General features: G+C 54.7%; 1 protein-coding gene and 2 pseudogenes across 2 annotated transcripts in view; 1 reads left to right on the top strand and 2 right to left on the bottom strand.

Moving 5' to 3' along the window:
• The window catches only part of LOC143695956 (uncharacterized), a 758,734-nt pseudogene that overhangs the window by 459,753 nt on the left and 280,642 nt on the right, over positions 1 to 18,339 (top strand). The window lies entirely within an intron of this gene.
• The window catches only part of LOC143695916 (uncharacterized), a 128,212-nt pseudogene that overhangs the window by 13,352 nt on the left and 96,521 nt on the right, over positions 1 to 18,339 (bottom strand).
• Positions 3,848 to 17,716, bottom strand: LOC143695847 (serine/threonine-protein kinase PAK 3-like). The gene is made up of 12 exons (XM_077191054.1): positions 17,518 to 17,716; positions 11,258 to 11,371; positions 10,757 to 10,794; positions 9,978 to 10,353; positions 9,441 to 9,504; positions 8,562 to 8,610; positions 7,413 to 7,522; positions 6,538 to 6,655; positions 6,045 to 6,144; positions 5,431 to 5,627; positions 4,384 to 4,521; positions 3,848 to 3,937 (listed from the first exon to the last, which is right to left on the bottom strand). Exons 1-12 carry the CDS (start codon positions 17,714 to 17,716, stop codon positions 3,848 to 3,850), a joined length of 1,593 nt encoding a protein of 530 aa, XP_077047169.1.

Raw genomic sequence — 18,339 nt, forward strand, 5'->3', positions numbered from 1 at the left:
GCCGCCTCTGTCCCAGCCACAGGAACCGGGCCGAGCCAGCGCTGCTCCGGCAGCGGCTCCTGCCGAGGCAGCGGCCGCAAGGAGACCGCGGGCAGCCGCTCCCGCAGCGCCCTCACGCCAGCGGCAACACGCGCCGGACACGGCACAACGAACCCGCCTGAGCCCCCTGCCGCCCCCGAGGCCCGCAGCGAGCCCCGAGCCCCCGCACAACCCAGCGCGCCTCCCACCTGCGCTGCGGCCGCCTCCCAGCTCCGCCGCCGCCTCACCGCGCTCCGACCGCTGCCGCCGCTCCCGGGCCCGCACAGACGCTCCGCCAATGGCGACTCTGCCGAGCCACTGCCGCCCTCAGGCCGCCACCGGGGCCTGCCCCGCCCCGATCCCACCAATCAGCGCGCCAGAACCACGACTGACGGCACCGTCGCCCAATCGCAGCCAGGGGCGGGCTCTGCACACGGCACAGCCTCGCCCCGCGCTCTCAGGGCCCCCCGGGCTGCGTGAGGGCAGAGCCGGAGATGAGGAACAGCCCTGGAACGGGCCCGGGCCCGAGGGGATTGAGCTGAAAACACAAACAAACTTCTCCGCGCCTCCCGCCACGGCTTTCCCGGCACTGCGGCTCCGGTGGCTCCGGCTCAGCGGGAAGCCAGGAGCCTCACTTCTCATACCCCTGATTAGGAGCATCAGTGCATCGCTTTGATTTCCCTCAAATAGGGAAAACTGCCCCAAACCCCTGTGGATGAGTGGGCGAGGGGAGAGATTTCTGACAGAGAACTCCAAAAATTGAGAGCAGGATAATGAAGAGTAAGTGAAGAGCCTTAAATCCAGCCTTCCCCCACGCCTCCCTCCTTCCAGCTGCACCTCCTACCCCGGCGGTGCCGGAGACAGGGAATGGGGCCGTGCTCACTTCATGCCCCGGGGCTTCTCCCTCTGCTCAGGGACAGGAGTCGTTCCCCTGCTGCACCCTGGGCTGTCTCCCACCGGAGACTTCTCCAGGAACTTCTCCAAGCTGAGTCCATCCCACGGGGCACAGCCCCCCTCCAAGTGCTGCAGCGTGGGTCACTGTGCCCCGGGGTCAGTCCTGCCAGGACAGGCTGCTCCAGCGGGGCCCCTCTGGCCACGGGGGCACAGCCTCCTCTCAGGCATCCCCGTGCTCCAGCGTGGCTGCTCCGGGGGCTGCAGGGGGATCTCTGCATCCCCATGGATCTCTGCATGGGGCACCACCGTCTTTGGAGGCACCAGGAATAGGCTGAGCTCTGCCCGAAGCTCTTCTCACATTCCCCACACCCTTCCCGGCACAGGGAAGCTTTTACCTCCTCACAGCTCCCCAGGCTGGGTTTGCAGCCCCTCCTCGTGTGGGGTCTCTGGGGCTTTTCCCCCCCGTTGGATTCCTGCCCTGTAGAGCCGTTCCAAATGGCCTCTTCCACGAGGTTCTGTGGCAGGGATTTGTTCTCCCTGGTCTCTGTCCGCAGCTCAGTGCGTGAGGGAGGAAGGACAAGGAGAGGAAGAGACAGGGAGAAGGGAAAAGGCAGGAGGAGAGGAAGAAAGAAGGAACAAGGGAGGAAGGAGATGGGAAAGGAACATAGATGGATGTAGGACAGAATGAGGAGAAGAAGGAGGGTGGACAAGGAGAAGATGGGATTTGCCTCCATGCCAGAGGGAAGGGGAAGGAGATCCCCCCAGTCCATCCCTGGCAGGATGGCGTTGGCAGTGAGGCTGTCCTGCAGCGATGCTGGGCTGGGAGATGGAGCAGCAGGGAGGGGAAAGGGGCAGTGATTCCTCCTGCCCTGCCTGGCTGTTCCAGTCTGGAGCATCCTGGTGCTGCAGAGGCCCTTGGAGCGTCCGGCACTCAGGAGCCCGGAGCTCACGGCTGCTTTATAAAGCTGACAAAGTCGGCAGGATGGGTCTGTGTATGCTCTGCAGCAAACTGGGTTTATTGGTACAGGAGCAGGGGACAGAGCCGAACAGGGTCCAGGGACAAAGACAGGGTGCAAGCTGAGGGCACAGGGGGTTTTTATATGGGGTAGTGAGGGTGGAGCTGAGGGTCAGGGTCCAATGGACATGGGGGAAAATGGGACAAAGGAGGGGTTAAGGGTCAGGACAGCTAATAGGGAAACAGGGGCAGAGGAATGCAGTAAACTGGGGCCAATGGAGGGACTGAGAGGGAGAACATTCTAGGCACTAACCAGAGATGGGTAACAGGGGTTGAACTAGGGTAATTAGGCCAATGGGCCAATGGGGTAACATAACTTTCCATAAATCAGCATGTGCCAGCAAAGATCTGTGGGAGAAGCAAGCTTCTCACCATAACCTTGAAATCTATTCTTCTCTTTGGGGACCAGTCCTCCATAGCTGTGGAATTGAGACTCTGATGGTAGAGTCCTGGGCCTCCACACCAGTACATCTTTCTTTTCCTTGCAGCCTCCTCCTCCGCCGCCCAGACAAAATTTAGGATTGACAAATCTGGCTTAGGAGAGCAACAAGGGGTGAGCACCTTGGGTTTTGTGATAAAGGAACCTCACTCTTTAGAATTTTTAAAAGTTTAATAAGGAATAATAAGGGACAAATCAGTAACAGCGCTGGGTGTTGGCAATGGCCAGAGGCACACCGGTTAACCACAGCAACTCTTCTTGTCTAGTTTTTCCATTGTATTGTTCAAATACATATTCATAATGATTATACATAATCAAACATTTCTTTGAACACATTTACATGTTCCAGGAATTCTTTAGGTTGGTTTGACCCCCAACTTGCCTTTTTAGAGCACGTGCAGGAATCGTGGATTGCTGTTTTGAGGGTTGTGTGTCACTGCCTCACAAGGGCCCCTGCTCTGTGGTTTCAGCAGGTGACAGTTATTGACAGTGGAAGGGTCAGTGGCAGGGGTCCTCATCACATCCCTTCCTTAAATGTTATCTGACCATGCAGACGGTTTTAGCTACTTCCACAAGTACTTTAAACCAACATTAGCTATTTCACAAACATGTCTGAGTCATTCTCAGTATTGTCAGTTAGTAACAAAAAAAAAGCATTAGTTCTTATTTCACAATTATGGCTACTTCTGCAAAAGTTAACATTATAATGCACAACATCTGGCATGCACTTCAATATTTTGCAAAAGCCAAAACTATAATGTATGTTTTTCACACTGTCCACAAACTAAAATATCATCCATAAATGATGTTCTGAGGATATGAGCTACACAGGGGCCAGGGCATTGGCCACAAAAAGTTGACAAATTATACTATAGCAAAAGCAGTTAAAAGTGATTACAAACTGTACTCTATCAAAATTGTTGTGATTAAGAATATTTTGCAGAAGTCAATACCTAATAGCAAAAGCCAGCACTACCTAGTTATTTATAACAAACCCAGGGCAGGTTTTTCCCTTGCATGGAGCACCTGGGCCTTCCCCGGGCCCCTTCTGCCCTCCTGCAGAGCCGGTGGCATTTTCCAGCACACACAGTTTGTAGCCAAGAGCCGGGTGCAGCCGAGAAGGCTCCAAGCGCCTCCTTCCAGGCTGACTCTGCAGGTGCCGAGGCTGCTCTGGGCTCTGCCAGGGCTCTGCTGGTGCTCAGCTCTGGGCCAGGCTGGGCCCGCCCTCCCCTCACATTGCTCCGGGCAGCTGAGTCACAGCGGGAGAGGGAAGGGACACGTCAGGGGAGTTGAGGTTTAAGAGCGTTTTTATTCATAAAACTTTCATAACAAACAGGCTGCTCTAACTACCATAACTAACTAGCAATGCTAACTACCCTAACTAACTACCAGTGCTAACTACCATGACTAACTAGCAATGCTAACTACCATAACTAACTAGTTGTCCTAACTACTGTAACAAGAAGCTGTCCTCAAGTGCTTCATCTGCTCTGCTGCTCCCTCAGGTTCTTTGCTGCAGTGATCAGAGGGGTCAGGCTGGAGAGAGGCTTGGCTGATGATAAAAATGGGTGCTGCCCAAAGGATAAAAAATAAAGAAATGAACTGTTACTTTCCAGAGTCAAGTTCCTCACAGGCTCTGTTGCAACAGGACAAAGGGAAATGGTTTGAAAATCGAGGGAAGCAGGCTCAGATTAGATCTAAGGAAGAATTTTTTAACCGGGAGAACGGGGAAACACTGACAGGAGGTGCCCAGAGATGTGGGAGGTGCCTCCTGCCTGGAAACATCCAAGCTCAGGTCAGGCAGGGCTCTGAGGCCCCTGAGCTGCTTGAAGATGTCCCTGCTTGCTGTGGGGCACCAGGTCCAGATGAGCTCGAAAGGAGCCTGCCAGGCCACAGCGGGCGAGGATTCTGCTCGCTCTGCGCGTGGAACGCAGCGAGACTGGAGACTATCGGAGGGGGCCCCACAAGAAAACTCCTCCCTGGCGCTGCTGCTTCCCCTGCAGCCCTTGGCTCTCACCTGCAGCAGCTCCTGGGCAGCCCAGCGCCGCTCCTCGTCCGGCTCCAGGCTGCACTCGAGGAAGTCCCGCAGCAGAGCCGACAGGCGCCGGGGCTCCTGCAGCTGCGGGGTCCCGTTCTGCCGGATCAGAGCGCGAGCCTGCAGGGAAAGCAAACTCAGCGCTCTGCCAGCTCCCTTCACACCCACACGGGCTCACATCCACCCCGGGGCCTCAGCCCCAGCGCCAGGGGCACTTTCCTCCCTGCCAGAGATGCTGCTCAGAGCTCATTTTGCTATGCCAAGCAAAAAACCCAAACCCTGGGGCTGGCACAGCCACTGCAACATCCAAATGATCTCGCCTTGAGAGCCAGTTTCATTGGCTGGCTTTGTTAGTAGGAACCTCCATCAGAAATAGCCCATTTTGCTTCTCCAAATATGGACACCAGCTTTACAGGCCATTTTCCAGAGTCACTGTGGTCTGCCTGTGTTATTTCAGAGGATTCTTCCATCAAGTGCATCTCTGCAGTGCCACTGACACTCAAGGAAATACATTCCTAATGCCCCATCCCAGAAACTGCCAGGCAAGAAACAGGAGGTTTGTGATGCTGAAAGCTCAGGCTTGGTGACACAGAAAAAGTAGCTTGGACTAGGAAAGAAATACATTAGACTATGAGGATGTTAAACCATCATCTTCAGGTTTTAGACAAGTTTCCCAGTGAGAAGAATCAGGGGGGTGATCATCTTGCAAAATGTCTTTTAGAAACTCCTGCAGAAATCTTGTTGGGTTTGGGGCTGGGATTTGCGGATGGTGTGGGGTTTTCTTGCAAGATAACATTAGAGCTGATGCACTTGCTTCATATTTCCAAGTAATCCTCTCAGCTAGAAGAGCTGCAAAAACGAAAAGCCCAAAGCAAATTGTTGCTGGAGATTGCAGAATATTTGTCTGTGTGGAGGCACAAGTCCTCTGGGAATTCCCTTCCCATGTGCAGAAACCTCCAGCTGCTGCTCCCAGTGCAGGGTCCCCCTGTGCTCACAGCCTCTGCAGCCACTGGAGAATTTGCCTCTTACCATGGCCGCCGTTTCCCTGAAGTAAGGAGGTTCTCCTTCCACCATCTCGATGGTCACAATGCCGAAGGACCAGATGTCCACCTTGGGGCCATAAGGAGATCTGGTCACAACTTCTGGGGCCATCCAGTGAGCAGTGCCCACCATGGAGCTGCGCTGGTCCTGCTCAGGGCTGAGCTGAGCGCAGAGGCCAAAATCAGCTGAGGACAGAAACAAACCCTGTCAAAGGCAGCTGCAATGGGGAAACCAAGCACAAGATTCCCCACGCTCAGTCTGAGAATGCAGTAGTGAAGTCAGCTGAAAAAGTCCTAAGGGCTGTAGCCAAGGAAAGATGGAACTGGGCCCTTCAAGAAACCCTCAGCTTTCCTGCAGTGGCTTTTACTGATTCCCTTGGAGCTTTAGATTCCCACTGCTGCCCCTCTGGAAGGGCCATGGCCAGAGCAAAGGCACTGCTGGCCCCCTGCTCCTCTCCTGAGCTCTCTGCAGGGGCAGCCGCTCTCAGCTGGCAGCAGGGGCCGGGCAGTGCCCCCAGCAGCCATTGTGGGGCTCTGGCCCTCCCTGGGAAGCAGCCCCAGCCCCGCAGCCCGGGAGCGCCGTGCCTGGCCAGGAACACCCACCCAGCCTGACAGAGCCGTCCATGCCCAGGAGGATGTTGGAGCTCTTCAGATCCCTGTGGATCACCCGGTTGGAATGGAGGAAATCCAGGCCCTGCAGACACTGAGAGAGAACAAGAAACACGAGGGCAAAAATCAATGGCTGGAATATATCACACCAGAAAGGACAGCTCAGAATTCTGCCAGCAGCAGCTTTGCTGTGACAGGCCAGGAGTGCAGTGCACACAAGCTCCAGGCAAACGGTTCAAGGCAAAGCTGAGAACAGCAAATCAAATCCAAACCAGAAAGAGAGTACCACAACAGCAGGAGAGAGAACAAGAACAGAGTAGAAGTGCAGTGATGCTGGCAGGCCGTTCACTGCAGAGGCTCTTTCTTCTCCAGCTCATGAAAACAACACAGAAACAAAGCCCTGAGCATGGAGCCACTCCTGTTCTCACGCCCTCTTTGGAAGGACCATCGTGTCCCAGCCATGGGAGTGACAAGCAGGATCCCTCACCTCCCGACTGACAGCTGCCATCTCTCCTTCAGCCATGCGCATCTGTCTGACAACGTCCCGCAAAGTTCCACCATCCATGTATTCCATGACCAGCCAGAGATCTCCATCCACAAGGAAGCTGGAAGAGGAAAGCAATGGCATGGAGATGAAAGTGCAGAGCTCAATTCCCCCATGGAAAAGCCTGGAGGGGAGTTTTGTTTCCAGGTCACTTGTCAGTGAGGACAGAATCAGATGGAGAGACATTCCTGCCAGGCTGCACAGCCCTTGGAATCTGCACAGTCTAAAGGAGACGGAGACACCTGTGAGAAAGGAGAGGCCTTGGATGGCAAGCAGGTGAAAAATGCAGTTTAGCAACAGCCCAGATCAATGTGGAAACACAACCCTTGGCCCCAGCTGGTTCAGCTTCTGAACTCATCAGTTCCACCATTCCCTCCAGAACAAGGCAACACAACTGCCAGGGTTATCCAGGGGAGGAGGCCGTGCAGCACTTGGGACAAAAGCAGTCAGAAAACCTTTCAGAAAGTCCCTTCAGAAACAGGCAAGGCCAGTGAAAAATGGGCAAATGAGGCATTTCTGGAAACAAGAACCCGATCTTCCTGGCATCTGTAGCAATGGAAAAGGGCTGGGAAGAAGAAGCCAAGGGAAATAATTTCTGCTGTGGTTTATCAGCACTTGCTGGGAGACACAGCAAACGGGGTCAACTTGAAGGAAAAACCAAAGCAAAGCAACAAAAGCACGTGGAGGGAGTGAACTGCCAGGCTGTTGGTTTGGGAAGATGTGGCTGGGTCAGGCATTTTCAAAACAGGCTACAGACTCCTGATGCCAGGAAAGGTTAACACAGGGCCCGGGCTCGGGATCAGAGCTGAAGCACTCACCTGTCCAAAGAGTTGACAATGTTGGGGTTCTTCTTGTCCTTCAGGAGCAGGATCTCATTCACAGCTCGTTCCCTGTTCTGCCCTCTGAGACTCATTTTCTTGATGGCCACCTGAAGGGACATTGCAGCCTTGAACTGGAGGAGTCTGTGGCAGGAGGCCACAGCAAACACGGAGCGAGTCTTTGTGGAGCGACGGAGCCGGGCTGTGCCAAACTGCCTTGGGATGGGACACCAGAGCTCAGCAAGGGCCATTCCCACAGCCCATTGCTCTGCCAGCTGGGGGCTGCTTACAGGACACATGGCCAGAGACATTTGGCCTTGCAAGCTCTGCAGAAATGGTCCCTCAGCTGTCAGCCTCAAAGCTCTAACAACATTCTCTGCACCTACAGTCTTCTCAAATGGCCTCAACACTCCTACTATTATTATTCAAACCCATTTTGCAAGCAGGAGGTAATTCTGGTTCTGTGAAAACAGAGCAAAACAGCCAGGAACCCCTTAGCAATTCTATGGGATTTGGTCATGATTTCAGATGCAACTGCTCTGTTTGGAATTGCACAACAAAGCAGACACGCACACCCATTGCTCAGGTGATCCCTGTCACAGGCTGTCACTGACACCAGACCAAACACAACTTCAGGGTTTAGGAGAAACCTTTGCTCTGGACATCCATCTTCTCATTTCTCTCCCTCACTCTCTGTGAACAGCTGAAGTAGGACTAAAACCCCAAATTGAGCCCAAGCAGGATCTCTCCCTAATCAGGCCTTGAGGTATCCTTTGAAGATAAAAGGCAGGATGGACATAATAGTGTTATAGTTTAGCTAAGAATAGCTAAATAATGTTCCTGTCTGAGGTTGGGATGAAGATAAATTGGGCCTCAGTCTCCAGCAGCTGATGCATTCACACTTTTAGATATGAAGGCCAAGCCAGCGTGTCCTGCTCTGACAGACACCGCTGCCCTCCTTGCATTCCTTTGGTGCTTCAGAAGGACCAAGTCTGTCCCAGCTGTGCTCTGCAGGCTGACACTGCTCTGCCTTCAGAGGAGCAGCCTGGGCAGGAAAGCTCTGCTGGCCCCCAAAGCTGCAGCCACAGCTCCCAGCAGAGGGGAAAGCCCTGGAGAGCTGCCAGGCGTGCTGGGCGTGTTGGCACTGACCTCTCCTCCAGTGGCCCTGTCGAGTCCTTTATAAACGGTTCCAAAAGCCCTGGAGACAAAACAGCAGAGAAGAAAGAAGCAGCGCTTTAGGCCCTGGCAGGGAAAGCCAGCCCAGACAGGAGATCTCTGCTGCCTGCAGCGTTCACAAACACCTGGCTGCATCGACCCTTCCAACAACAGCACAGCAGCCACCAGCCCTCTGCCATGCAAGATGTGCAGGAGAAAACTGAGACCCAACATGAAGGAATTGGGCTGGAGCGAATCCCAATGTCCACCCTGAATTGCTTTAGTTCAAAACCTGAGGTGAGAGATGGCTGTCTAAAGAACTGGAAAAGAATGCATTTCATCCTTTTCCATTTCCTGCCTAAGACCTGCAGGTTCTACAAGGGCCCTGCCATCAGGCAGGTGATGCTTTTTCCCCCAGAGTGCATCAGCTCTGTGCCTGTTACTGAATGGATGGGGTCTGCTACCTGTGCTAGAATAGAGCACTTATTAGTTCATCTCTGGTTTCTGTTTCTAAACCATTAGGTTGATAATCCTGACCAGTGGATATTTTTTGAAGGAAAATATTTGAAAGAAATCTTCTTGAGAACTGTTTTCTGACAGTCACCAGATGGTGAGTTGCTCTTTTAGGCAATCCAGTTCCAGGGACAGAAGATCTTCCAGGTCCTGCTCCTTGCTGCAGGCAGGACACTGCCAGCCTCAGGGGCCTTTGACGGCGCCTTCTGACCACAGTTATCAATTCTGATCAGGACTGAGAGACAGCAGGATGGTAGCCCAGTGTCTGAAGGTGCTTGGAGCTCTCCTGACTTCTCACTTGATCCTGCACCAGCACAACACCCGCCCCTGCTTGTGCAGCAGCAGCTGCCGTGCACTTACCCTTGGCCAATCTGCTCCACTTCCAGGTATTTCTCGGCAGGCTCCTCCTCGCTCACGGTGTTCCCTGAAAGAAACCACGTGGAAGACGCTCCCTCCCAGAGTGAGACCCCGCCTTGGAGCAGAGCCAGAAGCAGCCCCACTCCCTGGGGCCGTGAGCCCCTTGGTGTCAGCTGGGGAAGGACAATAAATGGCTCGGTGACATTCAGCTGCAGAGCAACACTGGGTGCAGCTGATGCCCAGACACACACACAGCACCTGCTCGGGCACCCAGGAACAGAGCAGACGTACTCAGCTGCATCAGGCACCACTCCCCTCTCCCCTCTGGCTGCCCAGCTGTGCTGCTGTCAGAATGTTCAGCCCAGGATCCCACAGCAGAGGGAGGTTCATTGTCCTCTTCCCAAGCAGAGGGAGCTTCTCCATCCTCTTCCCAAAATGCTGCAGCTTCTCCATCCTCATCCCAAAACGCTGGAGGTTCGCCATCCTCTTTCCAAGCCAGGGGATGTTTGCTGTCCACTTCCCATGCTGGGAGATGTTCACTCTCCTCTTCCCAAGCCACAGGATGTCCTCCATCCTCATCCCACACTGGGAGATGTCCATTGTCCTCATCCCACTCCGTGGGAGCTTGGCCACTCTGGTCCCACACCAGGGGACATCCACCGTCCTCGTCCCAGGCCGGGAGATGTCCCCTGTCCTTGTCCCACCCCGCGGGAGCCTCGCCGTTGCATTCCCACCCCGCGGGATGTTCGCCCTCGTCTCCCAGAGCAGCGGGGAGTTCACTGTCATCTCCTGGCACTGAGGGAAGTTCACCATCGTCCCCCAGAGCAGCGGGAAGCTCACTGCTGTCTTCCTCCTCTTGGGCCTCCTCTTCGGAAGCAGAGGGAGCCCCAGGAGGTGCTGGTGCTGCTTCTGTGCCCTGTGGACAGACAGCAGTGTGAGGGACGGGAAGTTCTATCTCAGTTATCACCTTATTTATCCTCAGCTGCACATCCAGCTGCACTACGCAGAAATGGGGTTTGGAGCTGTTCCAACTAACAATGGGCTAAAGTCGACATTGCCACTTATTGTTGGGAATTCGATATTCCACCATGGCTAAAGCCAGCAAGCAATCCTCTGCCTGCAAAACCAGACCTGCAGCTCTTCAAAAACTCTTCAGCAGAAAAGGAGAAAACTGATGGGAATTCCTTTGCTGCTGCTGCTGCTGCAAAGACACTGACAGGAACTTTCCTTCAGCCTCCCAGGCTGGCCCTCGACTGCCACATGCTGAGCTCACAACTTGCTGCACAATTCCAAACACCAAAGGTTCCTTTCCCACTCACCGAAGGAGGAGCTGCTCGGAATGCAGACATGAGGTGCCCTGCAATGGGAGAGGGAACATGAACCAGATGCTGTTAGGAGAAAAACTGCCAGTGCTGGGAAATGCCATGGAGCAAGGCAACCCTGAGAGAGCATTTTGCTTTCACTGCATCCCTCCAGGAGCCACAGTCCCTTCCCACAGCAAGCAAGAGAACAAGCACAAAATACTGGGCTGGGTCAGTTCTTGGCTGGAGCAGCAAAGGGAGGCAGTTCCAGGCTCTGCTGGCACAGACTCCCTGCTTGAGGGAACAGAACCCCCCAGGGCTCATTGCAGGTGCTGTGCACGCCCCGCTGGCTGCAGACACCCCCTTTTTCAGCTGCAGCTGCTGGCAGGAACTCTCCCAAAGCAATGGTGTCTTCATGGCCATTTGGTTCCAAAGCCAACTCAGCTCCAGAGGAAGAACAGAAAGCACACAGCAAGCCCAAAGCCACAGATGCTGCACCGAGGGAAAACCTCAACTTACGTGCCAAGTGGGTTAAAAAATACCCCGAATAAGCCACAGAGTACAGAGTGCAAACTGCAGCAGCCACGTGCTGGATCATTTTGGCTGCGCTGCACACGCCTGCAGCCTGTAGCCCTGCAAGCACAGAAGGACAGGGCTGGGCTGGCTGCTGAGAATGCTTCGGGCAGGAAGATCCTCCGGCAGCGAGCCCAGAGCCACTCTGGGCACTGAGGCCTCCGTGTCCCACAGCAACGGGAACACCACGGGGACGTGGCGCTGTTCCTGTGACATCCCAGCAGCAGCTCACGCAGAAACCGCCTGGAAGGTTCTCCTGTGTCACAAAGGAGCACAAAGAACCCTCCCAGGGCACAGCCCATGGGCCAAAGGATGCAAGAGGAACTCAAAATGCAGCAAACAAGGACACCCCATAGCCCAGCCTGAACACTGAGGAGAACAAGGACAGGACCAAAGCAAAGGAAACGTGACCTTTAGTCACTGATAGTTCTGACTAAAAGCAGCAAGCCTTGCTCCATCTGGGATCTTTGTTCTAGTCCTAAAAACAAGCAAGGTCCTCCACTCTAAATACACAGAAGGCAGGAACTGGGGAGGAGGTGGGATTAGGAAGGAGGAGGAGGAGGAGGGTGAGAGGAAAAGGGGGAGCAGGAAGAGGAGGAGCAGGAGCAGGAACAGGAGGAACAGGAGGTTCCAGTGCCCCCTGTGGCCGCAGCCACGGGACCATCGCCCCTAGCTCGTCTTGCAGCTCAGTGGGGAGGGGGAGCTCGTCCCAAATTTATCCAGGAGTTCCTGAGAGGGTTTTTTTATTGGGGGCGTATTTGGAGCTCGCAGATTGTGGAATTGACCCCAAATATCATCTGGTGTCTCTGGGAGGTTTTTTTTTCTCTGTGTGTGTAGGTTTGGATCTTGCAGGAGCCCAAAGCTGAGCCCCTTGGGGGGATCTTTGGGGGCCCACGTGGCCATTGCCCAGTATGGGCAGGGGAGGACATTGGTCCTGGGGACTGCCGGGAGAGCAGAGGAGGGGAACCCCTGGGACCCCCAGAGTGGGGAGAGCAGAGAGGGGCAATCCCAGAGCTGGGGGACCCCGGCAGACTGGAAAGGGGGGGAGCCTGGAGAGGAGGGACCCCTGGGACCCCTGGGATCTCAGAGTAGAGCATCAGGGGAGAAGGGCCACCATGGACCCCCAAAAGGCCCTGGATCATCCCTGAGCAGGACGCCAGAGAATGGAGAAGCCCTGGAACCATTGGACCCCCATGATCCCAAGGAAAGGAAATCAGGAAACCTCTGGAACACCAGAAGTGGAGAGATGAGTGATAGGGAAATCCTGGGAGAGCTTTTTGGGCTGAACCTTGACATTGTGGAGATTTTCATGGACACAAGACTCCTGCTGACTTCTACAGATGGAATTGGGCAGGAGGAGCCTCTACTCCAAGGCGCTCCCACCTTGATTTCCCCAAACCAGGATCTGTCATTCCCAAGCCGTGGCCAGATGGAGGAGGAGGAAAAGCCCCAGAGATCCCGCATGAGGAGGGGCTGCAAACCCAGCCCAGGGAGCTGCAGGGAGGAAAGAGCCCCCCTGAGCCAGGAAGGTGGCCGGAGATCCAGCCAGAGCTCAGAGCTGGTGGAGAAGCCTCATGGCAGGGAGAAGCCCCACAAATACTTGGAATGTGGGAAGGGTTTCAGCTACAGCTCCACCCTGATGGAACACCTGAACATCCACACTGGGGAGAGGCCCTGGGAGTGTGGGGAATGTGGGAAGAGCTTCAGTGGGACCTCCGGCCTCACCAAGCACCACAAGATCCACACTGGGGAATGGCCCTGTATGAGTGCTTGGAATGTCAGAGGAGCTTCAGGTGGGATTCAGAGATCGTCACTCACCAGCACTTGCACACCAGGGAGAGGCCCTGCGAGTGTCCCGAGTGTGGGAAGAGCTTCGTGCGCTGCTCCAGCTCCATCCCCCATGGGAGGATCTGTGCTGGATGATCCCCAGTGACCCCCGTTGGGCAGAGCCCTGGTGACCCCTGTTCTGGGTGATCCCCGTTGGGTGGGGGGAAGGTGTTGGAGAGATTTCTTTCCCTTCTCCTTGTGCTGCTGTGATTTGGTTGGTAATAAATTCCCTCCGTGTGCCTAGGCCGGGTCTGTTGTGCCCGTGCGGGATTTGCTGAGGGATCTCTCCCGGTCCTTGTCCCCAGCCAGGAACCCTCGGTTCCATTTTCTGTCCCTGTGCGGCTGCGGGGGCAGGGACAGAGCGGCTCTGGGGGTGCCTGGCATCGGGCCAGCGTCACCGCTCGCCACGGGCACCGCTGAGATCCCGCGCCCCTGGGCACGCATTGCTGGGCTCACCTGAGCTCCCACCTGCCCAGAGCCCCAAGGTTCCCCCTCCCCAAAGAACCCCCAGCCCGGGGCTGCAGCGGCCCGGAAAGGCCTCAACCAATCAAAACACAGCCAAAACGCGCCGCAGCCAATGAGAACGCGGGGCGTTGAGAGTCATCAGTTGTGTGGCGGAGCCTCTGAGATCGGGTCCCCAAAAGTGGCGGCAGCCAATGAGAGCGCGCGGCGCTGCCGAGCCCGCCCTGCTCCGGACTGGTGCTGCCAGCGCAGCGCGGCTGCTTTGGGGCTGCTGCTCCCTGTCCGGCCCCGGCCATGGGGCGAGGGGCGGCAGCTGGGGCCCTACTGGTGGCACTGGTGGTGCTGGGAGCCCCCCCGGCTGCGGGCGCGGAGCTCTCGGGAGGCGCTGGGACAGGGGGGAGAAGGGGGAAAAGGGAGCGAAGGGGGGAGCCCGGAATGGAGGGGGAGGAGGAGGGGACCCCCCAAAGGGAGAGCGGGAGGGGCTGAGGATTGGGGGGAAAGTGAGGAAGGGGTGGGAGACGGTGGGAAAGTGGGGAAAAGGGGAGAGTGGGACCCCAAAACAGGAACCCAGCGCCCCCCACCCGGACCCCACCTGCGTCCCCCGCCGGGGCTGTTTGGGGAGGGGACGCGTGGGGGGCGCCCAGGTCGGGCCCAGAGCCCAGCGCTGCCCCAGCCCGACCTGCCTCGCCTCTATCCCCGAGCTCCCCCCTCTTCAATCATCGCCAGATCCCCACTGGGGAAAAGCCCTGTGAGGGTGGGGAGTGTGAGAAGAGCTTCAGCAACAGCTCCGACCTAAGGGCACGCTGCCACATCCACTCCGGGAGAGGCCCTGCGAGTGCCCTGATTGCAGGAAGAGCTTTATACGCTATTCCAGCTCCATCTTTAGTGCAATACAACAATCCCCCATGGGAGGATCCCCATTGGAGGATCCCCAGTGACCCCCGTTGGGCAGAGCCCTGGTTATGCCCATTCTGGGTGACCCTTGTTGGGTGGGGGGAAGGTGTTGGAGAAATTTATTTCCCCTCTCCTTGTGCTGCTGTGATTTGGTTGGTAATAAGTTCCCTCCCTGTGCCCAGGCTGAGCCTGTGATGCCCATTTTGGTGTTTGATGAGGGATCTCTCCCTGTCTTATCCCAACCCAGGAACTCTTGGTTAAATTTTCTCTGCCCTGTGCAGCTGTGGGAGGCAGGGACAGAGTGGCTTTGGTGGGTGGCTGACATCAGGCAGCATCACCCAGGCCATGGGCACCCCTGAGATCCCAGTGTGGTGGTGCATTGCCCCCTCCTCCTTTCCAGGCTGCAGTGTGATCTGAGAAATGCTTGTTAGGTCTTGCCCTTGGAAACGGCACCTGGGTTTTGCTCTTTCCAAACTTATCAGAAACACTGTCTGCTCCCAGGAACTGCTAAAAGGTTCCTGTTTTCCTTATGACCAGCCTTGGAAAATATTCCTGTCTTGGTTTGGAAAGACAGGTATCTGCTTAAGGAAGGCAGGAGCTTCCCCTGAAATGGAAAATGTAAACCTCCTCCCTCTGAATTGTTATGAAATTGAAATTAAGGGGGCTCACAGGCAAATATATGGGAGCAGGGATAAGAGTTCTTTATTAGGGAAAAAAATAAAAGGACAAAATAAACAATGCAGTAAATCCAACCAACACTGCCAGAGTCAGAACACAACCTGACATCCTGTTGTTCAGGGTGTTGGTAGCAGTCCAAGTGGAAATGTGCCTGCAGTCCTCCTGGAGTAGCAGATACGGTTTTGTTGGAGCAGTGGTCCTGTAGAAAGGGTAAAGTCTTCCTCTGAATATCCAGTGGAAGAGGCAGCTGTTTCCTCTGGGGATCCAGTGGAGAAAGCCATGCTGGTGTTCCAGAATCTCAAGATTATATCTGGGTAGCAATGCTTGGCTCCTCTCTCTGGGCTCACATCTCCCAGTGGGATGCTGTAGATCTTATCAGCCATGCAGTGATATGCAACAGCCTATTAACAACAGATGTCTCCCCTGAGGGAGGATTGGTTGTGGAAAAGATAAGGAAAACAGAAGACAACTGCCATTCAGATGGCAAATAGAAAACATCTTGCTTGGCAGTCAGGACATTACCCACCCCTTATTCTATTTCCATCTGCATCACAATGAAACCTTACACAGAGTTCTCACTTAAGACTAGGTTTCCCTGTGGTCCACAATGGCTTTCTCCATCTTTCTGCATTACCCATCAAGTGTAACCAGGTCCTTGAGCAAAAACAATTCCACGGATGGGTTTGTCTTTGCCTGAGGTGGGATTAATCCAAACAGTCTTCCCTAAAATGCCTTTCATATGTACCACAGGAACTTTATCTCCCTCCACTGTGTGCAGGGGTTCAGACTGGGCAGGACCAGCTCGATTTATGGACCCTCTGATGTTGACCATCCAGGTGGCTTTTGCTAAGTTCATTTCCCAATTTCTAAAAGTCCCCCCACTGAGTGCCTTAAGGGTAGTTTTAAGTAGTCCATTGCACCCATCAACTTTCCCAGCAGTTGGTGCATGATAGAGGATATGGTATATCCATTCAATACTATGTTCCCTGGCCCAGGTGTTAAAGCCATTCTTGAAATGGGTCCCGTTGTCTGACTCAATCCTCTCAGGGCTACCATGCCTCCAAAGGACCTGGTTTTCAAGGCCCAGGATGGTGTTCCAGGCATTAGCATGAGACACAGGGTAGGTTTCCAACCTTCCAGTGGTGGCTTCCACCATGGTCAGCAGGTAGCGCTTGCCCTGGCGTGTCTGGGGCAGTGTGATGGAGTCAATCTGCCAGGCCTCCCCATACTTGTACTTGGACCACTGCCCACCGTACCATAGGGGCTTCACTCGCTTGGCCTGCTTGAGGGCAGCACACGTCTCACAGTCATGGATAACCTGTGAAATACTGTCCATGGTTAAATCCACCCCTCGGTCTTGTGCCCACTTATAGGTGGCATCTCTGCCCTGATGGCCTGAGGCATCATGGGCCCATTGAGCTAGGAACAACTCCCCCTTATGTTGCCAATCTAAGTCTATCTTCGACACCTCTATTTTTGCAGCCTGGTCTACCTGCTCATTGTTTCAGTGTTCCTCATTAGCTCTACTCTTGGGAACATGAGCATCTACATGGTGGACTTTCACAGGTAGCCTCCCTACCCTGGTAGCGATGTCTTTCCACTCATCAGCAGCCCAAATTGGTTTTCCTCTACGCTGCCAGTTGGACTCTTTCCACCTCTCCAGCCATCCCCACAGAGCATTGGCTACCATCCATGAATCAGTATAAAGGTAGAGTTTTGGCCACTTCTCTCTTTCAGCAATGTCCAGGGCCAGCTGAACAGCTTTGAGTTCAGCAAGTTGACTTGATCCACCTTCTCCTTCAGTGGCCTCTGCAACCTGTCGTGTGGGGCTCCATACGGCTGCTTTCCACTTCCAGTTCATCCCTACGATGCGACAGGAACCGTCAGTGAAAAGAGCGTAGCGCGTTTCCTCTGGGGGCAGTTGGTCATAGGGAGGAGCTTCTTCAGCACGTCACTGGTTCTTGTTCCTCTTCATCAGTGAGACCAAAGTTCTCACCTTCTGGCCAGTTTGTAATTATTGCCAAAATCCCAGGGTGATTCAGTTTCCAATATGGGCGCACTGTGTGATGAGAGCAATCCATTTACTCCATGTGGTGTCAGTGGCGTGGTGGGAGGTGGGAACCTTTCCTTTAAACATCCACCCCGGTACTGGTAGTTGGGGTGCCAGGAGGAGTTGCGCTTTTGTGCCAATCACCTCTGAGGCAGCCTGGACTCCTTCATAGGCAGCCAAGATTTTCCTCTCTGTGGAAGTGTAGTTGGCTTTGGATCTTCTGTAACTTCTGCTCTAGAAGTTGGTTGGCCTCGAGTCTCCCCAGGCATCTTCTGCCAAAGGCTCCAGGACACACCATTGTTCCCGGCTACAGAGCAGAGCACGTTCTGCACCTCTGGTCCTGTCCTGACTGGGCCAAGGGCTACAGCATGAGTGATCTTCTGCTTGATCTGTGCAAAGGCTTGTTGCTGCTCAGGGCCCCAGGGGAAATTGTTCTTCTTGCGGGTGACCAGGTAGAGAGGGCTCACAGTCTGACTGTACTCGGGAATGTGCATTCTCCAAAAACCTATCGCGTCTAGGAGAGCTTGTGTTTCCTTCTTGCTGGTTGGTAGAGACATTGCTGTGATCTTGTTGATGACCTCAGTGGGAATCTGACACCGTCCATCTTGCCACTTTACTCCAGGAACTGGATCTTTTGGGTGGATCCCTTGATTTTGCTCTTCTTGATAGCGAAGCCGGCTTCCAGCAGAATCTGGATGATCCTCTCTCCTTTCTCAAACACTTCCATCGCTGTGTTCCCCCACACAATGATGCCATTGATGTACTGCAAGTTCTCTGGAGCCTCACCCTTTTCCAGTGCACTCTGGATCAGTCCATGGCAGATGATGGGGCTGTGCTTCCACCCCTGGGGCAGTCGGTTCCAGGTGTACTGCACGCCCCTCCAGGTGAAAGCAAACTGAGGCCTGCATTCTGCTGCCAGAGGAATGGAGAAGAGCACCTTAGCATTGTCAGTGGTGGCGTACCCCTTTGCTGCCTTGGACTCCAGCTCATACTGGAGTTCCAGCATGTCCAGCACAGCAGCACTCAGTGGTGGAGTCACTTCATTCAAGCCACGATAGTCCACAGTCAATCTCCATTCTCTGTCAGACTTGCACACAGGCCAGATGGGACTGTTGAA

This window comes from Agelaius phoeniceus, chromosome 27 (genome assembly GCF_051311805.1).
Source record: "Agelaius phoeniceus isolate bAgePho1 chromosome 27, bAgePho1.hap1, whole genome shotgun sequence".
Taxonomy (NCBI): Eukaryota; Metazoa; Chordata; class Aves; order Passeriformes; family Icteridae; genus Agelaius; species Agelaius phoeniceus.